At 43.2% G+C, this 26,848-nt stretch overlaps 1 protein-coding gene and 1 non-coding gene across 8 annotated transcripts in view; both read right to left on the bottom strand.

Moving 5' to 3' along the window:
• The window catches only part of PDXDC1 (pyridoxal dependent decarboxylase domain containing 1), a 107,554-nt gene that overhangs the window by 28,476 nt on the left and 52,230 nt on the right, over positions 1-26,848 (bottom strand). Inside the window, exons 1-6 of one of the 7 annotated variants that reach the window (XM_047838703.1) lie at positions 24,554-24,624; positions 7,442-7,515; positions 6,878-6,943; positions 4,842-4,922; positions 2,658-2,804; positions 1,107-1,296 (exon numbers count right to left, since the gene is read on the bottom strand). In XM_047838703.1, the coding sequence (XP_047694659.1) occupies positions 1,107-1,296; positions 2,658-2,804; positions 4,842-4,922; positions 6,878-6,943; positions 7,442-7,491 (534 nt within the window). In that variant the 5' untranslated portion in view covers positions 7,492-7,515; positions 24,554-24,624. Of the gene's footprint in view, positions 1-1,106; positions 1,297-2,657; positions 2,805-4,841; positions 4,923-6,877; positions 6,944-7,441; positions 7,516-23,756; positions 23,931-24,131; positions 24,324-24,553; positions 24,625-26,848 lie in introns of those variants that run through there. The other 6 variants (XM_047838704.1, XM_047838702.1, XM_047838706.1 and 3 more) reach the window with 6 other exon arrangements.
• LOC125154879 (small nucleolar RNA SNORD45) lies at positions 4,250-4,319 on the bottom strand. The gene has a single exon (XR_007147970.1). It is a non-coding gene; the product is annotated as a small nucleolar RNA SNORD45 (small nucleolar RNA).

Raw genomic sequence — 26,848 nt, 5'->3', positions numbered from 1 at the left:
AGGACATTGTAAATCTCTTCATTCTGTACACACTCAAAAAGAGGACGTCATTTCCTGCTGCCAGTGACCACAGCTCAAAATCAGCTGAAGTCCCTGAGTTTCCCCCACCGATCTCCACAGGACTCCTTCATCTTACAAAAGATAAACCCTCACAGGGCCCCTGGCGGCTCAGTTGGTTAAGCGTCTGACCCTTGATTTCCACTCAGGTCACAATCTTATGGTCCGTGGGTTTGAGCCCTGGTCGGGCTCCATGCTGACAGCGCTGAGCCTGCTTTGAATTCTCTCTCTCACCCTCTCTCTCTGCCCTTCCTCCGCTTACCCTGTCCTGTGCTCGCTCTCTCTCTCACTCTCTCAATAAAAGAACAAAACAAAAAACACCCAAAAACAAAACTAAAACATTCTCGGCCAAGAGGCTGAACATTTTTTTTGTAGCCCCCTAATTGGGCTACATGTCAATGAGCGTAATGACGTCCCATGAGCGTCAAAAATGGTAATGCTCTTTGATCTAGTAATTCTAGACAGACTCTGAAAATCTATCTAAGGAATATAATCTAGAAAGTACTTTCTAAATATAGAAATTTCTAAATAAAGAAAAAGCTCTATGCATAAAAAAGTCCCTAACACTATGCAAAGAGCACTTCCTGAAAATGGTCACAGAAAACAAAAGAATGCAAATGCTCTAACTGTCCAAAAGGGAAACAGTTGGCTAAAACACTATACAGTGACTTGAATGACTATTATGAAGATATTAAAAATAAACTGTACTTTGAAGAACTGTTAAAACAGGATATGCACCTGTTATAACACTAAGTGAAAAAAGCCAAACATAACCTTGTAAAAACACAAACACACTCTCTGATTAAAATCTGGGGAAGAAAAATGTTAACAGTGGTTGCCTTTGGGCAACTAAGCAATACATATACGTACACAATTCTGAAAATTCATTAATATCTATTTACATATTTTCTTATATTGACAAAACAAGCATATTGTTTCTTTTCATTTGAAAAGAACTACGGCTAAAGAAATGGGCCTATGCACTTTATAAAGTTCCAGAACAGAGAGGAACACCATTTCTTTCACAGGTCTACCTTCTCCCATATTACCTGATTGCAAAGGTACTGGCCCAGGCCAGGCCTAGCAGCAGCACTAAGGTATATCACAGGCTTCTTGTTATACAGCACGTTGAAGCCGTCCACTACGAAGTCTTCGTAACAAGAGTGAAGAGCAAGCCTACAGATCTTTGCCAGCCCTTCTCTTTCCTCTTCGTGGAAATAAGCGCAGCCGTTTTCATACCTGTGAACAGACAGCCACCTCTCGGTGTGTTCTTGTCTCTGATAAGAGACAGTTTTACATCCTCATTTTAGTCTTGGGAGTAATTCTTTTCTTAATCTAGGGATTTTCACCTAGAGCACCCAAAGGAGATAGGGATCGCCCTCATTCTAGATGGCTGACCACACCTTAACAACTGGAGGTTATAAAGAATGGATGCAATCACCCTCTGTCCATACTCCAAAAAGAGCAGAAACTATGAAAAAAAGCAGCAGAGAATAGGAGTCCCTTAGATACAAAAAGGCCACAGATCACGGTTTCAGCTTACTCTACAAGAAGGCCAGCCCTAGATAACGCAGGCAAGGTCCTCAGCAGTTTCAGTCCAAAAACATTCCAAGTAAAGAAAAAGGTGAAAGCTGCTAGTCAGCCTAACTTTTGCTTTTACTATTGTCTGCCTGGGGCAAATTATTCTTCTCCATCTTCCAGAAAAGTAAGGAGAGAGAATTTCAATTACGGGTGGCAGATTTGTATTAGAAGAAAATCTCTCCTTTGCGATTCAGTTAGGCAAACTTAAACTCTTGCTTGGCCAAGCTGTTTTCCAACATCTGAAAGGGAGTCCGTCAAGTTAAATTTTCCAGTGTTAGGCAAACATTCCTTTTCCTTAAAAGCAATAGCATAGTGGCACCTGGGTGGCTCAGTCGGTTAAGCACCCGACTTCGGCTCAGGTCGTGATCTCACGGCTTGTGAGGTTCAAGCCCCACTTTGGATCCTCTGTCTCCCTCTTTCTGCCTGTTCCCCCTCTCCCTTCTCCCCTCCAAAAATAAACAAACATTAAAAAAAAAAAGTAACAGCATAAGCCCCAAAATACCACTAGTCCTGTGTCTTCTACTGAATCCTTATGTGCTATAACTCCTTAATAATGCCAACATTATCACAGCATAAAGCGTGATATTTCGCACAGCATAAAGCGTTCAATTTCATAACACATACTCAACTTCCTTATGGCAGCATTTTCCTTCTACTAAAGGAGAAGCTAATCCTTTGATTAAAAATACCTGCGACCACTTTCCTGCTCTTTCTTCTATAGACAAGTGTCAAGTAGGAATCCTAAAAATAAGTAACTGCTGACATTATCCAAAATGTATGTGCTTATATTCTCGGCTTTTGACATAAGCTAGTTCTTTCACTCATTTATTCCTCCTAACTATGCCATGAAACAGATACTGACGTTACCCCCATTGAACAGCTGGGGAAACTGAGGCACATAGATTTTTTTTTTTTTTTTTTAAATGCAAGCCTTCCAAGAGGGAGGGGAAAAGGCCTACATGAACTCAGGCAGCAGAGCTCCAGGAAACAGTCTGTACCCAACTCATATACGTCCTTACCTGAAAATCCTGCACAGCCACAAAGTAGTGTCTGATAGTATCCTAGTTGTGAGTTTTCTGAGCTTCTCTTTGTCCAGAGTTGAAATATAAGCTCCCAGACTATGCCCCAACAAAGCTATATGACCTTGTTCTCCAATATTCTGGATTCTGTTAATCAAAGTCAATTATATTAAAAAGTATTAGTCAAAATACGAATAAAGGAGTAAGACAAAACCTAGAGATATGGCATTTCTACAGAAATCTGTCAGACTTGAAATCCACCTAATGGCCTAGAAGGCAGAAATCCAGATAAGTTTAGAAAATACAATGTGTAAAAAGTAATGATGATCTAAGGAAGATTTTACTGAATATCTACTACATATACAAACTGTGAATAGTTTTATCCCCCATTTTTTAAAAAAGCAAATGCCTGCTATAAGAACTATGGCGTGTAGAGCTGAGACAAAATGTGCCGAAATTAATTTTTTTAAAGAATCATTAGATGAAGTCAATTCCCTGCATTCAACAGCTACTTAAAACAGTACAGCAAATTCAAGGGAACCAGGTATGTTTTATGTATCATTAAAATGAGGGGCGCCTGGGTGGCGCAGTCGGTTAAGCGTCCGACTTCAGCCAGGTCACGATCTCGCGGTCCGTGAGTTCGAGCCCCGCATCAGGCTCTGGGCTGATGGCTCGGAGCCTGGAGCCTGTTTCCGATTCTGTGTCTCCCTCTCTCTCTGCCCCTCCCCCGTTCGTGCTCTGTCTCTCTCTGTCCCAAAAATAAATAAACGTTGAAAAAAAAAATTTTTTTTTTAAATAAATAAAATAAATAAATAAATAAAATGGATGGAATACCGTCCCTTATAAAAAGTAACTGTAAATCAGTAAGAAAAAGACCAAAAAATTAGACAGGATACTGGGCAAAGGAGATAGTTCATAGCAAAGGAAATATAAATGGTTTTTAAAACATATAAAAAAGCCACTTAACCTGATTCATGAGAAAAATGCAAACTCAAATTATGCTGAAATACCATTTCTCACCTTGCAGACTGGCAATGGTCCTTAAGTCTACAAACAGCCTTGCAGGCAAAGGTGTGGGGAAAGAGCTATTCTCACGTACTGCTGGTGGGACTGTAACCTGGCCTAATTCCACGGAGGGACACTCGGCAGGAGCTATCCAAATTGCAGACACACAGCCTACCTGGCCCAGAAATCCCACTTTCAGGACTTTCATCTCCAGAAACACTTGCTGGTATGATAAAGGACACACGTACAAAGTCACCGGCTGCAGCAATGTTTGCAACAGGGAACATGAACAGGCGACTAGCTACATAAAACACCGTTCACTCATCCAAAGTAAAACGAAGCAGCTCTTCCAGGAGAGTGCTCCTTGTGCACTGATATACAGTGAACCCCGAGACATAGATGACGAAAGCAAGGTGCACAACACCAAACGGCGTTTACGTCCTGGAGGGAGTGCAGACACTCGGCTTGTGTATACGTACACATAGACTATCTCTGAAGAGTACACAAGAAGCTGGCAACGCTGCTGTCTCTAAGGAGAACAAGAAGCTGGGGAGGAAGAGTATGAAGGAAATTCCCCCTTTTAATTCAAGGTCACTGTCATTTCAGAATTTACATCAACTCTGGATTCGGCTAGTACGTGCCGTCACATCGCTGACTGATAACTGCCTTTCTGTACTCTTTGTAGCTTCTGATATTTGAAAAAGGAGAATGACTTACTCCAAAAAAACTAAATTTAAAACAATTAAACATGAAACTAAATAGGGAGCTAAGCTAGATGAAAAAAATAAACGGAGGTTTCACAGACAACAGGGCCCTGCCACCAACAGATTGAGCTGTGGCACCTGTTAGCGGTCAGAAGCCGCAGCACATCAGCAGAAGCAACCGGAAGCAGACACGCACACAGCAGTCATTCTTTGGTCCCTCCGCTAGCCCCTCTCTGAGAAACGATGCCATATAAGCTACAGGATTTCGTTTTCATAAATGCCTTCCTTTTACGAAATATATTACCCAACATACATTAAATGTCTCGCTGAGAAGAGAAAAAACGGACATTGTTTTAATATCATGTGTAACTGTGAATGAAGCACAGCTATTTCAGCAACTGGTCAGAATGCAGTCACTATCAAAGTCAAGGTCACATATACTTTCAGAGAGAAGCTGCCAACTGGTGTCCATTACCGGGGGCTCTGGGACTCCTCCTCTTCCTCTCCATGCATCAGATTCTGGACTAGCTGGAGGATGCTCACCATATCTTGTCCACTGCAGAATCAAAAGAGAGTTGACAGACAGGTGGAAACAGCTCACATCCCCACCACTCTATTTCCTTCATTTAAACAAGCTGTGGTAAGTTGTGTTTTCCGTTTTGTTTTTTAATTGAGTAGCTAGAGGAGAAAGAACGTGTTTGAGATACAGGATACAGCTTTTAAAAACAAACCTCATATTAACTGAATTCTCAATATAACCAGGTATTTTAATTTTCTATCCAAATAGGAGACTGAGTTCTGAAAATTTCACCAGGATTACATTAGCAATATTTGTCTACCTGTTCATTCGAATCCAAGAAGAGTATTTAAAAAGCATGTTATAGGAACCAAAATAGTCCTTTTGAGATGCTGGAAGGTCACAAAAGCAGCAACCATACTCCAATGCCACTGGTATGGCTAGTTTTCTTCCACGCAGGAGTCCTGTCTGTTCTAACCAACTGAAACATGTAACGCAAACATCATTTATTACCTCTTCCTCAAGCAGGGAAACTAGAGATCTGAGATCTGCTTACGGTATAAACAGGTTTACTTCCCAGATATGACATTAAGTGCTTATTACGGGACTGAAAACTAATGCGAAGAACGTCAATGGCTAAAGCAGGAAAGCAATGGCAAGGCGACTTGCAGTAACTCTAATGAAAAGACATTATCATTCCATTAATGGGACTGGACCAATCAGTGAGAACTAATACCAAGTTCTCTTTTTCAAAAGCACCGCCAAAACAAGGCCAAAACCAAGGTGCTGACCCTCATGTGACAGGGGCTCTGGTCCTTGGACAGTGTGTGGGGAGTGGGGGCCCACCAAGTGACCTTGAGCAAGCCGTTGAACTCCCTCAGACCCTACATTATGGAACTGTGAGGATGCAATCAGTGCATGAAAAACGTTTAATGCTGTGCCTAGCCAAGCGCTATCTCAGACGTTGGCATTATTATATTAAGTGTGAAAGCTCCTGACCTGTGGCTTTAATGCCCTCCCATTTGGAGCATTACAGATGTTCTTGGTAGTATCTCTTCTAGGGAAACTTCTGTGGGCTTAATAGAACACTTTCATTCCCATCCACAGCTCTGGGTGGAGAGGACTGACAGGATTTGGCTCCCACTCTCAGCTGCAGAACCTACCTTACAGCTAGAGGGCTTCAAATCAGCACCATTCAGGCAACCCACAGGAGCGCCTGTCTCAAAATATTAGTACCTGGGTGTGTCAGATATGACACCTAATGACACATTGTGTCTTTCCTCCAAACTTTCCTTTTGCAACCTCGTATATATTCATACTCAGGTCAAAGGACAATTTAAGGGAGTTGTACTGTTTACCTTTGTGCAGTTTCCTGGTTATAAAACAACAGAAGAAACAAGCTTATTTGAGGGAAGCGGGGCTGGGACTTTAAGTCCACACTGAGTGCTAACATCCTGTGAAAATTCTAGTTACACGGCTACTTATTTTTCCTGTTATTTTCCCTGCTAGCTTAAACCACACACGCTTGACAGATTGGCTTTAGTTGCCAAAAAAAGAAATCACTCTGCCAACAAATGATCAAAGTTGACATTTTCATTTTACTTTATTATACAAATAATAAATCTTATCAAATTAAAGTATCTCTCACCACAAAGCTCAGTCTACTGAATAGATCATGGGTTTCAAGGAGGAACTAAGTATGATAGTCGAGTTATAGTTACAAACTTGTGCATTCACTTTTGAGTCATGAGGTTGTTAATTCTGAATGGGAAATTAAATTAAATTAGATCCTGAATGGGAAAGGGGAAGAAGCAAGTAGATTTCTCACCAACCAACCAACGGCAGTCTGTTTTCCTGGTGTTACACTGCACAGGACGCTCAATTTGCTCTGTGCTTATCACAACTAAAATTATAAACCAACAATGGTTTGTAAAATCTTGGTTTAAAGAAAACACATACCCTAACTAAAAGTAGGCACCTTCACTGCCACCTACCTGCCTTGGAGTGGCCCCGGAATATCCCCTGATACCAGCTTCTTTCCATTTTCCTCCTCTGTTCTTCTAATTTAAAGGAAATAAAAAACGATGTCACCAAATTGCTAACATCTGAACAGGCCAACAGGTGACAATGCTGCCTGTAACCTCCTGGTAACTGATACAGGATTTGAAACACACTTAACACATCTCTTCTCCTACCCCTATCACCCTAGCCCCCAGTTGGGGGTACAGGCCGAATCTCAGGAAAAGAACATGAAAAAAAATGACACTTTTTAACCCATTTCTTGGTTAGCCGATGCCCTCTAGGATATAAATATACAGTAAAAAGTATTTATAGATTCAAATCAATATATTAAGTAAATGAAACTCTTAAGAGGCAGAACTGAAAATGCTAAGTCCTGCCCCTCAATTTCAAAATCCTTTCATTACAAAGTACCTTCTACCCAAGACGAACACCGTCTTTCCAGTCAGGTGAGGAGTTTTTACCGGCAGGAAACCAGTGCCACCAGCTTCACAACAGGCTGAGCACGTTTCCTAGGGTCACTGACACCCCACGCTCACCTCTGACTGTGCTCCAACATCTTCATGGCCTCCTTCAAGTTCTTCCCCATCTCAGCCAGTGTAGGGTCTGCTATCTGGCGAAGTCAAAAAAAGGTTAAAACCGGGATAATCCTGTATTATTTCTGCAACATAATCCGTGCAGAAAAATTAAATTCAAGTCCATTTTCTTCTGGATTTAATATAAAACACACAGATTTACTGTAAAGTACATGCGATTACAAAATTCCAAAGTACGGGGCGCCTGGGTGGCTCAGTCGGTGAAGCATCCGACTCTTGATTTTGGCTCAGGTCATGATCTCACAGTTCATGGGTTCTAGCCCTGCTTGGGATCCTCTCACTCTGCCCCCCCCCCAAATAAATAAAACAAATCTTAAAAAAAATAAATTCCAAAGTACAAACATAACATTAAAAAGTCCACTCCCTAAGGCATGCCACTCAAGTTTGACATGTATCTTTCCAAGTTCTCACCTAACTCATATGTATTGCTGCAACTTGCTTTTACTTTACAGTGAATATGGTTCCGTATCAGTAGTATATCCACCTCATTCCTAGTAATAACACCATATTCCACTCTATGGATTACAATCACTTAACTGGTAGTGAATTAACGTTAGGTTATTCCAGTTTTACACTTAGAAGCGAGGTCCAGAAAAGTCTGTACAGTATGCTACTTGTTTTACTGTTGTAGTAGGCTGAAAAATGCCCCCCCCCCCCCCCCGAAGATATTCACATTGTAATCCCCGGGACTTGTGAATGTTACCTTATGTGGCAGAGTCTTTACAGAAGTGATTAAGTTGAGGATCTTGAGAGAGTAAGATTACCCAGTATTTGTCCAGGTGAGCTCTAAATGCAGTCACACAAACGCAGGCGAGAGAAGTAAAGGGAGACTACATAACACACACAGGCACGCATGCACGCACGCATGCACGAAGACAGAGCAGAGGGGTATTTGAGGTGCTGGCCTCAAAAATTGGAGTGATGGGGCCACAAACCAAGGAATCAGGGCTGGCTGGCAACATACTGGCTCAAGAAGGGGAGGGACTCTCCCCAAGAACCTCTGGAGGGAGTGCAGCCCTTGCCAACACCTTGATTTCAGCCCAGTGATACAGCTTTCAAACTTCTGGCCTCCAGGACTGTGGGAAAATACATTTCTGTTGTCCTAAGCCACCCGGTTTGTGCTAATTTGTCAGAGTAGCCACAGGAAATAAATACTCTCAGAAATCTGGGAGTGATTCCATACACTCTGGAAGCTTACCCAGCTGGTCATAGTGACTGCCTCCAGAGAAGGGAGCTTCTGGAAGGACAGCCATCATCGTATCAGGAGTCTTTTCAGCTCATTTCCTTTTGATTTTTTGAAATAAAATTTTTTTAATGTTCATTTATTTTGACAGAGAGAGAGAGAGAGAGAGAGAGAGAGAGAGAGAGAGAGAGGGAGGGAGGCAGGGAGAGAGGCAGAGAGAGAATCCCAAGCAGGCTCCACACTGTCAGTGTAGAGCTCAATGGGGGGCTTGATCCCACGAACCTGTGAGATCATCTCATGGGTTCATGGGATCATGACCTGAGCCAAAATCAACAGTAGGGTGCCCCTTTATGTTCTTTTTGGATTTATTACCAAGTGTCCTACTATCTCACATTCAAAAAATAAATTTAAAAATACTTTTTAATTTTTTTAAGGTTTAGTTTTGAGAGAGACAGAGACAGAACATGAGGTCAGGGGCAGAGACCGAGAGGAAAACACAGAATCTGAAGCAGGCTCCAGGCTCCGAGCTGTCAGCACAGAGTCCAATGTGGGGCTTGAACCCACGAGCCGTGAGATCATGCCCTGAGCCGAAGCTGGACGCTCAACCAACTGAGTGACCTAGGCACCTCTAAATAAAAAATTTCTTTTTAATTTTTTTTTTTCTTCAACGTTTTTATTTATTTTGGGGACAGAGAGAGACCGAGCATGAACGGAGGAGGGGCAGAGAAAGAGGGAGACACAGAATCGGAAACAGGCTCCAGGCTCCGAGCCATCAGCCCAGAGCCTGATGCGGGGCTCGAACTCACGGACCGCGAGATCGTGACCTGGCTGAAGTCGGACGCTTAACCGACTGCGCCACCCAGGTGCCCCAATAAAAAATTTCTTAAATCTTACAAAATTAAACACACCGACTCATTTTCTTTTCTTTTTTCTTAATCTCCCTAGCAATCTTAAAGCAGACAAATTCGTTGTCTTGAATGTCTATATGAGTTGGGTTATAAACAGTTACAGAGGCTCTCTTCTGTTCCCCTCTTACTCAAGTGTATGTCAAGTGTATTTATGCTCTGTTCTCTTCATATTTCCTACTGCACCTAATATTATATGGAGTAAATGTACAATAGGTTGTATTACAGTTAGTATTGCAGTATCTCCTCAAAATTGTTTTTAAGAAATTCTACTCAGGGGCACCCGGGTGGCTCAGTTGGTTGAGCGTCTGACTTCAGCTCAGGTCATGACCTCGCAGTCTGTGGGTTCGAGCCCCACATTGGGCTCTGTGCTGACAGCTCAGAGCCTGGAGCCTGCCTCGGATTCTGTGTCTCCTCTCTCTGCCCCTCCCCCACTCATGCTCTGTCTCTCAAAATAAACATTAAAAAATATATTTAAAAAAAGAAATTATACTCAGTCTATCAATGTAAGTATAGAAAATGTTCATTCTAGAAGAGACCTTAGGGATGTGGTCCAGGGATTCTCCACTCGTGTTCTTCTGAGTCTTAGGACTCTTGGGAAGAACTCTGGAAAAGTGCGGATGGGTAGGCAGGTGGGGCTTTCAGCTCCCAACCCTCCATTAAGGAGATCAGATCCGTTTCATAACAATAAGAAGAAAATTAATGAAAAGAAAGCAAAGAAAGTATAACATGTAAAGGTCCGGTCTGCCATTTTATTTAAAAAAAAAATTTTTTTTTTTCAACGTTTATTTTTGGGACAGAGAGAGACAGAGCATGAACGGGGGAGGGGCAGAGAGAGAGGGAGACACAGAATCGGAAACAGGCTCCGAGCCATCAGCCCAGAGCCTGACGCGGGGCTCGAACTCACGGAGCGCGAGATCGTGACCTGGCTGAAGTCGGACGCTTAACCGACTGCGCCACCCAGACGCCCCCGGTCTGCCATTTTATAAGTGAGGACTAAGACTGAGAGAGGTGAAGCGAGTGGCCTAAGGTCACAGAGCTAACAGATGGTGGAGTGGTGCCAGACCCCGGGTTTCCTGGCTCCTTTTCTATTACATCACAGTGACTCCCAAAAGGGATTACAAAAATAAGCATGTAGCCATGTCCAATATGATTTTTACACAAGACAGAAAAATCATTCTAAAAATGGTGCTTACAATCAACTCCACAATTTAAATGTAACCATGAGATGGGTTAGAATGCCATCTAAAATGGTCTCAGTGTTCTCAGTTAATGATCATGAGTGGGATACGAGGAACAGATAATGGTCTAGAGAATTTCTTAACTCCTCAGTCTACGGCCACGTTCCTTATTATTCTCACCTCCTGTGACACTCCAGTGTGTCCCCAATCATTTGGCCAAAGGAAAAGACAAACAGTTTTGCTTGATCAACCACACCTCGATGTTTCATGCTTTTAACACTTGCCATGTCTGAAATGCCTTTCTGCCTTTTCTCTCTCCAGCTATTAAATCACAATTCAGTACTTCCAAGAAACTTTTATGGATAAAGCCATTTCACTCTCTCATATTCTCTTTAGAGATATCAATACGGGGCACCTGGGTGGCTCAGTCAATTGAGTGTCTGACTCTTGATTTCTGCTCAGGTCAATCCCAGGGTCATGGGACTGAGCCCCACATCAGAGTCCATGCTGAGCATGGAGGCTGCTTGGGATTCTCTCTCTTCCTCCCTTTGCCTCCTCCCCTGCTTGTGCATGCTTTCTTAAAAAAAAAAAAAAAAAAGATATCAATCCCATTTTTTCTAGGCCAAATAATCTGAACCTGTTGCTTGACAAACACAACTGTATTTATTTATGGGGACAGTGGAACACAACCCTTGAAACTGGGGCCATTCTAACATGCAATTGCTGCTTATGATTCCTTACATCCTCTACTGCGACTTGTTTTAGAGATGATCCTTCCAGTACAGATATTTTCTCCAATTAGATGATAAGCTTCCTGAAGGCAGTGATTCAGACTCTTACTAATTTTGATTGCTTTTGTAGGACAAAAGGTCTCCAGTCAGCTTCATTCTCGGACTGCCATGTTACCTCTGAAACCCCTTAGGAAGCCACAGCATAAAGGACATCAACATACAGGTTCTAAGGTCAACACAGCTAATGTTCCTATAGGATTGGAACACATTTTTCAGTTAAGAGTAGACAAAATAGTTGACTTCGTTTAGAATTCACTACTTATGAACAATATTTATTTTAAACACAGAAGTCACATGTGATAGTGAGATGTTTACACAGTGAAAGGTGGGGGGAAATGCAGCTTCACGCTCTCCCATGTGAGTCTTTCTCTGCACAGAGCACATGCTCATTGAGAGGAATGGCTTGCATTTATTTATTTATTTTAATATAATTTCTTGTTATTGGTTTCCATACAACGCCCAGGGCTCATCCCAACAGGTGCCCTCCCCGATGCGCATCACCCACTTTCCCCTTTCCCTCACCCCCATCATCCCTCAGTTTGTTCTCAGTATTTAAGAGTCTCTTATGGTTTGTTTCCTACCCTCTCTGTAACTTCCCCTCCCCCTTGGTCTTCTGTTAAGTTTCTCCAGATCTACTTATGAGTGAAAACATATGGTATCTGTCTTTCTCTGCCTGGCTTATTTCACTCAGCATAATACCCTCCAGTTCCATCTATGTTGCTGCAAATGGCAGGATTGCATTCTTTCTCATTGCCAAGTAGTATTCCATTGAATATATAAACCACATCTTCTGTATCCATTCGTCAATCGATGGGACATTTAGGCTCTTTCCATAATTTGGCTGTTGTTGAAAGTGCTGCTATAAACATTGGGGCGCCTGTGCCCCTATGCATCAGCACTCCTGTATCCCTTGGAAAATTCCTAGTAGTGCCATTGCTGGGTCGTAGGGTAGTTGTATTTTTAATTTTTTGAGGAATCTCCATGCTGTTTTCCAGAGCGGCTGTACCAGTTTGCATTGCCACCAACAGTGCAAGAGGGTTCCTGTTTCTCCACACCCTCGCCAGCATCTATAGTCCCGATTTGTTCATTTTAGCCACTCTGACAGGTGTGAGGTGGTTATCTCAGTGTGGTTTTGATTTGTAGTTCCCTGATGAGGAGCGATGTTGAGCATCTTTTCATGTGTCTGTTGGCCATCTAGATGTCTTCTTTGGCAAGGTGTCTATTCATGTTTTCTGCCCATTTCTTCACTGGATTACTTGTTTTTCGGGTGTGGAGTTTGGTGAGCTCTTTATAGATTTTTGGATACTAGCCCTTTATCCAATATGTCACTTACAAATATCTTTTCCCATTCGGTCCGTTGCCTTTTAGTTTTGTTGTTTCCTTTGCAGTGCAGAAGCTTTCTACCTTGATGAGGTCCCAATAGTTCATTTTTGCTCTTAATTCCCTTGAGGCATGGCTTACATTTAAATTGTTCTGGCTTCTCCTCTCTTTTAGGAAGTGAAAGTGGGGGTGGAGGAGGTGGCGAGAAGTGGGTGGGTCAAAAACATAGTAATGCTCCAGTAAATTAAATGTGAATATGTGACCCCAATTCCACAAACCCTCATGTGCTTATTGTGTTAACTAGATAATCCAAAACACAAAATGTTAGCCAGATGCAGGATAATATTACGCTCTGTCAGGCAAGGAATGCTCTGAGAAAAACATGTATTTGTTCACTGGTCCCTTAAAACTAAAAACCATGCCTCCATATGCTTCTAGTGAGAGCAGCCATGGTTATCTTACTAACATTTCACACCCTCAAGACCTATTACAGTGCCAGACGCGGCAGTTGGGTGGTAAATGTTAATAAACAACAGCAAGGCATCAGACAGACACAAACCTACGTGAGAGAAACACTGAGTTGTATAAAAATATTTATTATGTGGCATCTGGATGGAGATTGTTTCAGGATCTGGAGAGAGGGAAAAGACAGCATTCTGTGTAAAGTTCCTAGGAAGAATGTCCTTTTTTTTTTTTTTTTTTTTAATTCCTTAGCCCCAAGCACAGGGTCTAGCACAGAAAAAGGGCTCAATAAGATCTGTGATCCTTAATAATTACAGTTAACAGACTGCTTACTATATTCCAGGCATTATGCTAACTTACCACTCTAAATGCATCACTTCTTGACTAACCCAAAGGCACAGATCATATGCTTTAGGGCCTGTACTATCCCAGAACCAGCGCTCTTAACCACTAGGCAATGCTACCTCTCAATTTTATCAAATAAGTAAACAAACCAACTCACACTTGGAGAAAGCCTTGAACTCAAAAGTCATAATTAGAGCTAAGGCCTCTTAAGGCATCTTAAAGATGATCCTTGTGTGATTAATGTTTTCACCTAGATAAAAAGTCTATCAGAAGGCTCTCCCTATTGGTAAGATTTCACAGTCTCAACGACATGACCCAAAACTCAGCATCCAAACCAGGGCATTTTCAAGAGTGAAAGGAAGCACTATTAGCAATTAAGCCATGACAACAAGTATGATGAGCTGAGACAGTCCGGGCAAACCAGGCCTTCACTAAAACGTTCACCAAAACGCTCACACCATCGCTCCACATAGTGGAGCCCACGCAAATGTTTGTGGCCATGGCTGTTTGAGTTATAATGTAAAATCAAAGACAACATATAATTTGCAAGTAGTGCCCCTGAAGTGCAGGTATTGGGACAACAGGTTTCTTTGCCTGCCTCTAAACACACCTGAATACATTCTCCCTCATTTAAATGTTGGGTCAAGTGACTTGACGAAAAATCTTTTCCCAGAAGTTGTTTCCAGAAACAACTGGAAAAAGGTCCCTCTGTTAATAAAATCACCAAGAGATTCCAATCATCCCCCTTTGGAGACCAGGGGTCTTTAGTCTGCTTCCTTTCCATTGTCTTTCCTTCTGACCTTAAGAGACAGTCCAGGTAACAACACATATGAATGTAGTGTTTTAAGATGCTTTTCCAGGGACGCCTGGGTGGCTCAGTCGGTTGAGTGTCCAACTTCGGCTCAGGTCATGATCTCACGGTCTGTGGGTTCCAGCCCCGTGTCGGGTTCTGTACTGACGGCTCAGAGCCTGGAGCCTGCTTTGGATGCTGCGTCTCCCTCTCTCACTTTGTCTCACTGTCTCCCAAATATAAATGTAAAAAAAAAAAAAAAAAAATGCTTTTCTAGGAAAGGGAGTGGTGGCCAACTCAGACATCTGAGCTTGGACTCGTACAGTCTCCTCTCACTCTGGGTCGCTCAGCCTTAGACGCTCGCAGCAGTCCTACTATTAAAAAAGCAAACCAAAACAGAGCAACGAAGCATTTACAGAGCGTGCATACCTAATCATGAAACCTAAATACTCATCACTGAGGATTCAGAGACAGCTATTAGACTGCTAGTCAGTAGCCTGTACATTTATGAATTACATTTCTGCTACGGCTGATTCTGCTGTGTAATGAAGTGGGTTCATTATTTTTGCTTCAATTATATCGAACATAGATGCGTGGTAGGGCTTAATGCAATTTCAAGGCTCCTAAGAAGAACCACTCAATTGTTTGTATGGTGATTGTCATGGAACTGAAACAGCTCATTGTGTAAAACGGGACCCACCGTTCCTCATTTTAGAAGCATTTTTGAGAGCCATTTTCATACTAGGTGATTTTCATCACTTTCAGTCAGTGTGAAGTATTAAAATATCCTGTCACTATCAGAAGAAGAAATAACACACTTGTAATGTTCACAAATATCGCCAATTGAAGCTCTCACAACTTAAACGTTAAAGGAAAAACGTCAAGAGTCAAATGCAAGATAAAACTAGTAAAGGAAGTCGGGGAGTAATTCTTGAGTTTTCAAAAAGCTGGTAGGAAATTCTAAATTCATCTGGAATAGGGCTGCACGGATTAATGAAAAAAAATCACTTGTTTTTGCTTTTGGCTAGAATTCTATCAACTCAGTATGAAGTAGCACTGGTACTATTCCTACCCTTATTTCGAATACATTCTATTTATCACTTTGTTCGGTTTCATTGTTCAACAACTTGTGGTCATGACCTGAGACACTGATTTGACACCCCACCTGCAGGATGCAACGTGCTGTATGGATGTTGGCAATTATAAACAATCAGATAAACAATCGTTTGTTAATAAAGATTACTTACTATAAAGTTGTTTATAACAACCTTTCGAAAGTAGAAACTGCAGTAGAAAAATAATAATCTTAGGGCATAAAATTTGGGAACTACTGCTCTACAGTCACTTTTAAAATGTTCTCAGCTTTCAGGGTTCTTGGGTGGCTCAGCTGGTTAAGCTTCCGACTCTTGGTTTTGGTCCAGGTCATGATCTCACAGTTTAGTGAGTTTGAGCCCCGCACTGGGCTCTGAGCTGGCAGTGCAGAGCCGGCTTGGGATTCTCTCTCTCTCCCTCTCTCTCTGCCCCATCCCCTACTCATGTCTCTCTCAAAATAAATAAATAGACTTAAAAAAATTTTTTTAATGTTCTCAGCTTTCAAGCATGCTTAAATAAGCTCTTGTATACACTTCCTTTAGTTGAACCAAGTGTGACACCAAAATTATATCTTTATTTTCATGTGAATTCGGGGAAAAATAAGACCTCAAACTGAATTCATAGACCCCACTGCTTAGCAAAATCTAAGTTAAAAATAAAGTGGGGACAGATTATGCGAACAAAAAACAGATCTGGGATCCACTGTAAAGAGGCACAAGGGAACTTCTCAGGGAGATGCAAATGTCCTGTATCTTGATGATGCTGATGGTTCTATCTCGGTGTATAACTGCCAAAACTCAAACTGTAGCATTAAAGTGGGTAATTTTACTGCATATAAACCATCCTTCAATTTAAAAAAAGGTGGGTGAGTGGATTTAAACTCAACTTATTTATTTATTTTTTTTTAATTTTTTTTTTTAACGTTTATTTATTTTTGAGACAGAGAGAGACAGAGCATGAACAGGGGAGGGGCAGAGAGAGAGGGAGACACAGAATCCGAAACAGGCTCCAGGCTCTGAGCTGTCAGCACAGAGCCCGACGCGGGGCTCGAACCCACGGACCGTGAGATCATGACCTGAGCCAAAGTCGGACGCTTAACCGACCAAGCCACCCAGGCGCCCCATATTTATTTTTTAACGTTTATTTATTTTTGAGACAGAGAGAGACAGAGCATGAACGGGGGAGGGTCAGAGAGAGGGAGACACAGAATCTGAAACAGGCTCCAGGCTCTGAGCTGTCAGCACAGAGTCCAATGTGGGGCTTGAACCCATGAGCCGTGAGATCATGCCCTGAGCCGAAGTCGGGCGCTTAACCGAGTGAGCCACCCAGGAGCCCCTAAACTCAACTTAAACAGTAAGCAAATTAATAGTGCGAGTGGTATAGTGCAGTGGCAAAATTCAAATATGGCATATAAATAACTGCTATTTGGGAAACACAGAGCAGCCCCCATAAAGAGGGAAAAAGGCAGTCTAACATATTTTAAAACGTATACAGCACAACATTCATCAATACAAGTAAACGATACTGTAGTTTCAATAATTTTTTCAGGAGAGGAACATTCATAATCAGAGTTATTAACAAAGAAAAACTGAGGCACACGAGAGCACCAGCTGCTCATATTGGACAGAAGACTGTGGCGTCGTCAAATGCTGATTTACAACACACGCGTTAGACATAAAAATCACCACGTTTCTCCAACAGATCACAGCGATCAGAGAAACCTTCAAAATGCTGTGTTTCTTACATACCAACTACTGTGGCCTTCCACATCTTCCTAAACAATGTTAATCCCAGAGAGTGATAATCGTGCAACTGCCAACTCTCTCGAAATCACTGATTTTCCTCCCCGGTGAAAACAGAAACAGTGCCTGCTACCCAGCACCAGTTCCTCAAGTACCCCAAATGCAACACATCTCTGAGAAGCACCCAGAACACAGCAGCACCTGCTCCTCTCAGGTCAATGTCAAGAGAAAATGACAGGGAACTTCTGGGAAGTTGATAGAGTGCCCCGCAAACCTGGCTTACCTTTTTGTAATCTCAATTTCTACATCTGTAAATGCTGGTGCCTGATTTTTAAAGAAAAGCTTTTCATTAAGAACTAGGCACTACCGTCTGTCTTCTAAGAACTGGATACCCCTGGAAAATCTTATTTTTAACTATCTCGGACTCTCTGCTTGAGTGTGTGTGGGAGAACATGAAGATACACTGTAATTACTGGCTCATGAAGTAGCATAATATTCCTGGTTGAAGAAGGACATGCAAATATTGCATAGGGCATTAATACTTAATCTTACCAATTCATCAAGAAGAGAAGCAGAAAAGAACATATGGGAAGAAGAAGGGGCAAAAATACACGACCAAGAGGTAAAAACCTGGTGGAGACAAGGAGGCAGCCTTAGTAACTTCAGATCAAACCTGTCACAGAAGTATGCAATATGAGGGTTAAAACACAAAAACAAAAACAGAGCATTCAGATCACTCGCCTGAAGATCTATGTCGGGAATGCTAGGGATCCAAGTCTAAGTTTCAAAAACTGTATTCCCAGAGACCGCTACTCTGAAGAATCAATTCACTCAGACTTTGTATCATGAATAAATACTTCCTAACAACTATACAGATGGAAGAACACGCATACCAGCCAAGCTCTATTTCTGTAACGTTTACTAGTTTATCTGGAATCACACACTTATTCTAGAACACAAGAAAACTGCTTAAGGAAAAGCATGCTATAGTCACTGGAAAATGTAAATCTTTCACTGAGATATGCTTCTTATTGGGAGTCTTTCCTAGGACTTGTTGGGGACGGAATCAGAAAGATAAAGGTACCCATTATCCTCATCAGTGTCACTCTGTCCTACACTGAATTGGAAGTTTGTAGAATTAATGTTGCTGGCCTTATCTTCTTAAGGAACCTATCAATTCTGAAGCCTTTGTATCTATGTGTCTTTGGACTTTCCAGGTTGAACTGTGTGAAACTGCCAACATTCAACAGTTTTTTAAATATATTAATTTAATTTATTTGAGAGAGGGTGCAAGTGAGCAAGGATTGGGGGGAGAGAGAGAGAGAATCCCATGAGGGCAGAGATAAAGAGGGAGGGAAAGAGGGAGAAGGAGGGAGGGAGAAAGAGGGAGGGAGGGAGAGAGAGGGAGGGAGGGAGGGAGAGGGAGGGAGGGAGGGAGGGAGAGAGAGGGAGGGAGGGAGGGAGAGAGAGGGAGGGAGGGAGGGAGAGAGAGGGAGGGAGGGAGGGAGGGAGAGGGAGGGAGGGAGGGAGGGAGAGGGAGGGAGGAAGGGGGAGAGGGAGGGAGGGAGAGAAAAAAGAGAAAGAGAGAGGAAGAGATGGGGGAGAGAGGGGGAGAGAGGGGGAGAGAGAGAAGAGGGGGCTCACCCAAAGTGGGGCTCACCCTAAGCAGGGCATGAGCTCACCTGACGCAAGACTCAAACTCACCAACTGTGAGATCATGACCTGAGCTCAAGTCAGATGCTTAACTAAATGAGCCACCCAGGTGCCCCTGTCTTTTTTTTTTTTTTTTTTTTAATGTTTATTTATTTAGTTTGAGTGAGAGAGAGCACAAGCAGGGGAGGGGTAGGGAGAGGGGGAGAGAAAGAATCCTAACTCTGCCAGTGCAGAGCCGAACTTGGGGCTTGATCTCATGAACCATGAGGTCATGACCTGACTGAGCCACCCAGTCACTCCTCAACTGTTTTTAATGTACAAAATTACATTTCATAGGACTGCACCTAATATAATGTCCGGTCTCACTAGGATCCTGAGAAGCTCACTGTAGCTAAATGTTCAGGTGTCATGGAGTTGCATTTTAAAGTGAAGGCTTTATTTTGCTGTTTCTGCTTTCTGCATATAGGAAGAAGATTATGTTGGAAAAGCATACTCCTCCCTCAGTCATTTGAAACTCAGAATGCATTTTCCACAGAAATAGAATGTGGATGGGATCCCAGGCTAGACCTCAAGGACTATCCAACTTTAAGGCAACTAAATACTTAACATTTAAGAAAGCAAAAACGACTGCGAGAACAAAAATTAAACAATAAATTAAAAATAATATTTTAATTTTGAATATTGCTTAGAAAAGAGCGATTTCAGATTGTGGACATTTTCAAAGTGATTGGAAGCGTATTTTTGATGTCTAACTTCAAAATATGAAGCAGATTTCCTTTCCCTTAATTTATGTTCTACCAGGAGTAATATGAGGCACAATCATATAATAAAGTAAGCATCCACATTTTATTTACATTTTTAAAACACTCTAGAAAAGCCAGGATTCTGAACTAATTATTCTACCTAAAGAATCTCTTCCACAGAAATCTTTCCTGGTCACTCCACTTCATGCATTCCCCACTTTTTCCTTGATACTTTTTAACCCCTTTTTAACAACACAAGTCTTGTTATACAAGGACTTGTGTAAACATGTATGCCCCTACCAGAACATAACCTCCTGCGAGGATCGTGTCTTATTTACCTTGTGTTTCTCTCAGCACTGGGCTCTGACCATAGTTGGCCTTCAATAAAAATTATAAATCAAACCACGTTACTGCTTTAGTAAAAACAGCTGACATTAAACTCAAGCAACTCCTATCTATAATTATAACTCATCATCCTAGATATGGTGGAGCCCACACTGGAATGGGGACCCTCTACAGCTCTGCACTGACTACCTCCCCTATCCTGGATAAATCAAAAATCACCGGGACCGTAAATTTTTAGGATCAGGAACTCTGTACCACGTTTTCCCTGACACCCAACATTTGATAATCAGTTACCACTTTAGCCATCATGCACCTGTATGCAAAACCCTCACATGATGATGATACAGGGATCAGCTTTAAATGAGTACTAAAATTACAGGCTATCCTCCTCTCCTGTCGCCTTTTCTATTTAAGATCTACAAAATCAGACCACAGAAAATAGCCATTTCAAACGCGGCTAACAGGGATTCCTTAGTGAGATTTTAAAATAAAAAACAGAATAGAGATTCTGGTAGTATTTGTCACTAATAACCAGGAATGTTCCAGTCATGCTCCTGCTGCTCCTTGTAAACTTACAAACAGTACGATGAAAGAATTTTCCAAAATCAGGTCCAAGGGGGAGGGGGCGACTTTTGCTCAGAATGAGTACAAGAAAAAATAATGGGCTGGGTTTTTAATTATTTAGATCAGACCCAGGGTCAAAGTTGCCTCTTTTAGAGACAAGCATTAGACCTACGACAAGCAAACGAGCCCCTCTCTAGAGCGCTGTCCATCACAACGGTCTGTGGTCACAGAAATGTTCTACATCGACAGTAGGTAGTGCAGCCACAAGCCACACTGTGACTGAGCACTTCAAATGTGCCGACTGAGCAACTGAATTTTAGCTTTTATTTTATTTTAATTAATCTAAATTTAAGTTTAAGTAGGCCAACGTGACTAGTGGCTACCGTACTGGACATACAGCTCCAGACTCTTCAAGTCAGTGGTTCTCAACCAGAGGCAGTTCCCCCAACCCCCAGGGAACAACTGCTTCATCTGGAGACTTTGGCTGCCACACTGTGGGACGTGCTACTGGTAGAGGCCAGGGATGCTGTCAAAATAAACATTCTACAGGACAGCCTCTCACAACAGAGAATGAGCCCAGAATGCTAGTAGTGCTGAGTTTGAGACACCCTGCTTTCAGTTTACTCAAGGTGGGAATTAAAGTAAACGCAAATAAAACGCAGCACACTTTGTCTAAACATAATACCCAGGAAGAATGAGCTTTTCCAAGCAACAGAAAAAGGTCCAGGCTGTGGGACAAGTTAAAAGTAGCAAGTTTTTGCTTAAAAAATGTATGTAGGTGTGTTAACTTAATAAGACCTAAAGCATCAGAATAATTCCTTCCTGTCGCATTTTTTTTTTTTTTTAAACTTGACTATTAACCGAAGTAAACTCTGTGCGACTATGCAAAGGGCCTTGTTCCTTATGAGCTGGACATATGGTATTGGGGGGGCTGAGGCTCCCCTACCTACTCTTCCAGTTTAAACTCCTTGCCCCTTCAACTGACCTATCTGGTTTCTTGAGACCTCACTAATTTCAGAGACAACAGACAGTACCGAGAGAGAAAAGCAAGCAAGAACACAGCCCTGTTGTCGCAGGTCTCCCATCTACATATTATCTAAAGAAAAAGCAAGCGTACAGAATCATACCTGGACCAAAGGGAATGCAGTGTCTGATTCTCCTAAATGATGATAGCACACTACATTCTAGAGAGAGCGATTACTTGAAATGAGAGAATGGGAATCAAATAACGTTGTGGTTTCTGTAGCCAGTATAAATTATGCAAGGATCGGTTTAAATGGGATCATTCAGAACTGCTCAAAGAGTTCTCATTTTTATATTAGCAACGTAGAATTTCACCCAAAATAGTCTAGTCCTCAAAGAAACAGGAATAATGGATGCAATTCAATGTTTCTACTTTGATTCAAACTGTTTTCCTCAACATAAAATCCTCAACATTCATACTATAGGAATTCTTTTTCTTTTCTGCTCTCTTAGCACGAACAGAAATTGTTCATTACGTATGAGGCCCTCCACTGCTTCAGGGAACATAAAAATAAGACATAGTCCTAGTTCTGAAACGCTTACATTCAGAATTTCCATACTGGCCTAAGGCAGGCAGAAACTTCCGGCCCACACATTCTGAATTCCTCAAAGATCACTGCCATTTTTGCGAATGCTCCAGCCTTAAGCACTCTGGAGTTGCAGTACCTTTTCCGATCTTCATTTGGAGAGATTAAGGCCTTTTATCAGCCATTAATGTTTACAGGGAGAAACCAGTGTAATCTACTAATCAAATGCCAGAAAAGTAGTATTTCAAGCAGGATTCCGACCCACTCTTTTTTGCAGATTTGCCCATAAAAAACTATTCTTGGAGGAAGGATCACTCCAGTTTCTAGGTTTCTAACTGAAAAGACACAGAGCCATCCTGTCTTATGAAACTGGACAGGAAACAACACTGAAGAGATAATCTTAGCATCGTTTTATATTCAGCTATGGGTGTCACACATATGATCTAGAGCAGGAATTCTCAGGCTCAGCACTACTAACATTTAAAGCAGAGAATTCTCTGCCGTGGAGGCTGTCCTGTGCACTCCAGGATGTCTAGCAGCGTCCCTGGCCTCTACCCAGTAGGCACCAGTCGCACCTGCCTACCCACTAGTTGTGACAATCAGAAACGACTCCAGACAAGCTGCCAAATGTCCCCTGGGGAGCAAAACTGCACCGTGCTTGAGAATCACTGATCTGGCCTGGAACTCGCAGTACCACAAGGTAGACACTGTACTAATCAAAAGCCTCGAAAGACTTCATTCCTCCCCAATAAACATGTAACGCTCAACACATACAATCTTTTTCTCTTCTTGACTGCCTTCCGCCCAATTTATGAGAAATGACCCGGGGTGTCGTTGCTGTGTGCCCATGAAGACACCATCATCCCTTCAACTTTCCAGTGACAAGAGAACAAATCTACAGGGACTGCCGCACTGAAAAATGACCATGTGTTATTGCTACCGGTTCAAAATTAAAACAAAGCAGTCTTAAAACCCTAGCATTGCTCCAGAATTCTACATGTGCAAAAAAAAAATTGGGTCTGCACAGGCAGACTCCCAAGCTTGGAGAGGGAGAAGGACTTTGAGGGCGGGCAAAATGTCAGGTTCTGCAGATAGGTATCCAAAGAGGGATCCAAGCACTGGTTCTCATTTACAGGCCCTAAATCCGGGACAATTAGAATCCATTTCCCTTGCCAGAGCAATCGGCCAGGTGCATCATCACGCTGCTGCTTCCCCAAGACAAACTAGAGGAAAGGGCTGCTACCAGTGGATTTCAGATCGACGCGAGCGTCTCCCCCGGGCACGAAAAGGGGGGAGTCACAAGTTGCGGAAGAGCAGCAATCCCCCAAAGCAATTCACGATCCTCAGAAGGCCCACCCCTTCCTGACCTCAGGGGTCTTCACAAACTACAGCACCAGAATCACGTGGGAGAACTTGTTAAACAAGCAGATCCCCGTCCCGCCCCCACGAGGTTCCCCACCCGAGGGCCGAAAATGTGGGTGTTTACCAAGGGCCCCAGGTGATTCCTAGTCACGCTGAAGTTGGAAAACCCACTGCTTCAACAATCCCCCCCCCCCCCCCCCGCCCTAACTTGGAGACCACAGGAAACCCACAGGCTTGCAGTCGGCTCTGAAACAACCGGGGCTGCTGTCCAGGCTCTTCTGGGGCCGCAAGTCGTTAGCTCCGTCAGCCGAAAGGGTGAGCCGAGCTCGGGCAGGCTTCAAGGTCGGCCCCGCGGCCCCCGCAATGGGCTCCCGGCAGAACCGGCCCAGTCCCTCTCGGCCCACGGGCACCCGAAGGATTCCCGGCCCCGTGACGTGACCAGGCCTCAGCGGCGAGCGCCCGGCCGGACGCCCTCGCGGCCAGGCCCCCTCGGTCAGGGCCAGTTAGCCCCCAGGCCCCTCCCCGGTCACAATGGCAGCTCGCGACGGGGAAACAGTCGCCTCGGAGGCGGAGGCCTCGGGCCGCCCCCCAGCCCGAGTACAGACCTTCTCCAGGGACGCGTCCATGGCTGAGGCGGCCGGCGGAGCCCGATAAAGGCCCCGCGGTCCGGGAGCTACTTCCGCCTCCCGCGCCGCGCCGCGGTTTCCACGCTGGCAGCGCTGACGTCCCCCGCGGCCGCGGCCGGCGGGGCGGAGACGGGGAGGAGCAGCCAGGCGTCGCCGCGGGGTGGGAAATCTGCGGGTCTCAGGGAGGCGGGGCGGGGCCCCTCGGGGTGGGCGGGGCCCTCTAGGCTTCCGTACCTGGCCGTCCCGCCGGCCAGCCCTAACGTGCCCAGGTGAGGGGGGGGGGGGAGGCACGGCGCAGCCGCTGCAAACTTTCACAAGCCCGTCGCAGGCGTCGGGGTAAACATATAATAACCACAAGTGACCACTCTTGCACTGAGAGGCTGGAAATACTACTCACGCACCTGTACTTCCGTGTCCTAGGCTTCCAAGTTTTCCGCACCGTCAACATCCCTCAGGAATGGAACAGACCATGCACCACAGAGGGGCGGGGCTAGCGAGCACCCCCGCACATGCGCAGGATGGCCAGTTTACTAGGTGCCGAGGGGTTTGCGAGGATTCAGGTATGAGGTTCGCAAGTGATCGCGGGTGTTTAAAAGCGGTGCTGATGCGAGCTGGGGTATTTGTTTCACCGCGGAATTCCAGATGGAAAAGACTTTGAAACAACCGGTCCGGCTTCTTTCATTATGTCAAGTCATAATTATGATATGTCAGGTGATAATAATAGGTCAGCTGCTGCTGTTCCACTTTATGGCACAACAGCTCTATGATGGAGAGAGGGTTATCCACATCCCGGTGCCAGTCTAGGTAGGATCCAGACCCAAGCACCGTGACCGCAGCGCCTGTCCACCACACACACTGCCTCCGTAACCGCTTCCACCCCTGCTGTAGAATCATGTGTTTCTAAGGAATGGGAGAGGGCATACATTTGCTTATTATATTCTTCTACTGAGGAATACTGAAATAGACTAGTGTACCACGTTTGCAGTCAGAAAACACTTCAGCAAAGACCAAAATGACGTTACAACCACAAAACCATTCCTTTTATCTCTTTTGTGCGCATCTCTTCTGAAATCTGCGTAAATGACTGGGTCATATTTTCAGCGCAGTAATTACATGTTTTGCGCTCTGTAACTTGTATTTGGTAAATTGCCCAGGTATGTTAATAAAATTGTTTTCTACCAAAAGAACCTTTGCGTGCCAGTTCAGAGTGTACCCCGGGAACTATTCAGATTCCCCAGAGTTCTGCAAACAGAAGAAAGACTTATGTCTATTTATGCCTTACAAGATCCAACATTGAATGTACCTCTGCTTAAGCAAATCACTTTTTCCGACTTGTGAAAAATTTCAAACATTTAGAAAAAGTTGAAAGTGAAATGAACACCCACATGCCCACTTTCTAGATTTTACAATGAACAATTCCCTATATTTGCTCTATTACATAAGCATCTGTCTGTTCACCAATATGTCTTCTGTTTTGATACATTTCAAAATTGTAGACATCGATATATTTCACCCCTGAACATATCAGCAAGGATATCATTAAATATTCATATTTTTTGAAAGATATTTTATTTGTAAGTAATCTCTATACCAAAGTGTGACTCGATCTCAGGACCCCTAGATCAAGAGTCACACGCTCCACTAACTGAGCCAGCCAGGCTCCCCGCAAAATCTTACTTTTTAAAACCACCTCCAAGTATCTTTGGATTATGTCACAAAGTAGATTCTACCAAACAAAAACTAGACAGATGAAATTAACCTCTTCTATTTTATTTATTTTTAAGATTTTATTTTCAAGTAATTTCCAAACCCAATGTGGGGCTGGAACTTACGACCCCGAGATCAAGAGGCACATGCCCTACCAACTGAGCCAGCCAGGTGCCCCTAACCTCTTCTACTTTAAAAGTAAACTTAAGGGGCGCCTGGGTGGCGTAGTCGGTTAAGCGTCCAACTTCAGCCAGGTCATGATCTCGCGGTCCGTGAGTTCGAGCCCCGAGTCAGGATCTGGGCTGATGGCTCAGAGCCTGGAGCCTGTTTCCGATTCTGTGTCTCCCTCTCTCTCTGCCCCTCCCCCGTTCATGCTCTGTCTCTCTCTGTCCCAAAAATAAATAAACGTTGAAAAAAAAAAGTAAACTTAAAACATGAAAATTATTCCCCCCATGAAAAACTGGGAATAATTGGTTCATTTAATATTTACCCAAATATATGTATTGGCTGCCATCTTGGACAGTCAGATGCTAGAAATACAAAAATAAGACCAGATCCCTGCCTTTAAGGATACACTGTTTAGAACAGAGGTTTTTACTTTGTGACCCAGGGGGAGGCCCGTAAAACTCCTGAAACTATATCCAAAATTTTGTATTATGAGTACATTTGGGGAAAATGTCCATAGCTTTCATTTTATACTCGTCTGTCACACACACACACACACAGCAAAATAAGTTAAAACCATTTCGCTTGTGGATGGACAGCTATGTAAATGCAGCATTCTATGAGCTAGTACAGACATATGAGAAAAATATTGTAGGAAAACAAAACATGAAACCACTCATTGTGAGAACATTTGGCTTATGTGTGCCAATACAGACCTTTTCTTGAAATAGGCAAAAAGCAAACCAAATAAAAGAAGTTTGTGGTTATTTTTCCCCTTTGAGTCTATTCACATGATTTTTGTTGTGTCCCGATTGATATTTACA

Source organism: Prionailurus viverrinus, chromosome E3, assembly GCF_022837055.1.
Source record: "Prionailurus viverrinus isolate Anna chromosome E3, UM_Priviv_1.0, whole genome shotgun sequence".
Taxonomy (NCBI): Eukaryota; Metazoa; Chordata; class Mammalia; order Carnivora; family Felidae; genus Prionailurus; species Prionailurus viverrinus.
Note: the sequence above shows the minus strand (reverse complement) of the source record. Positions and strands in the feature narration are given on the sequence as shown.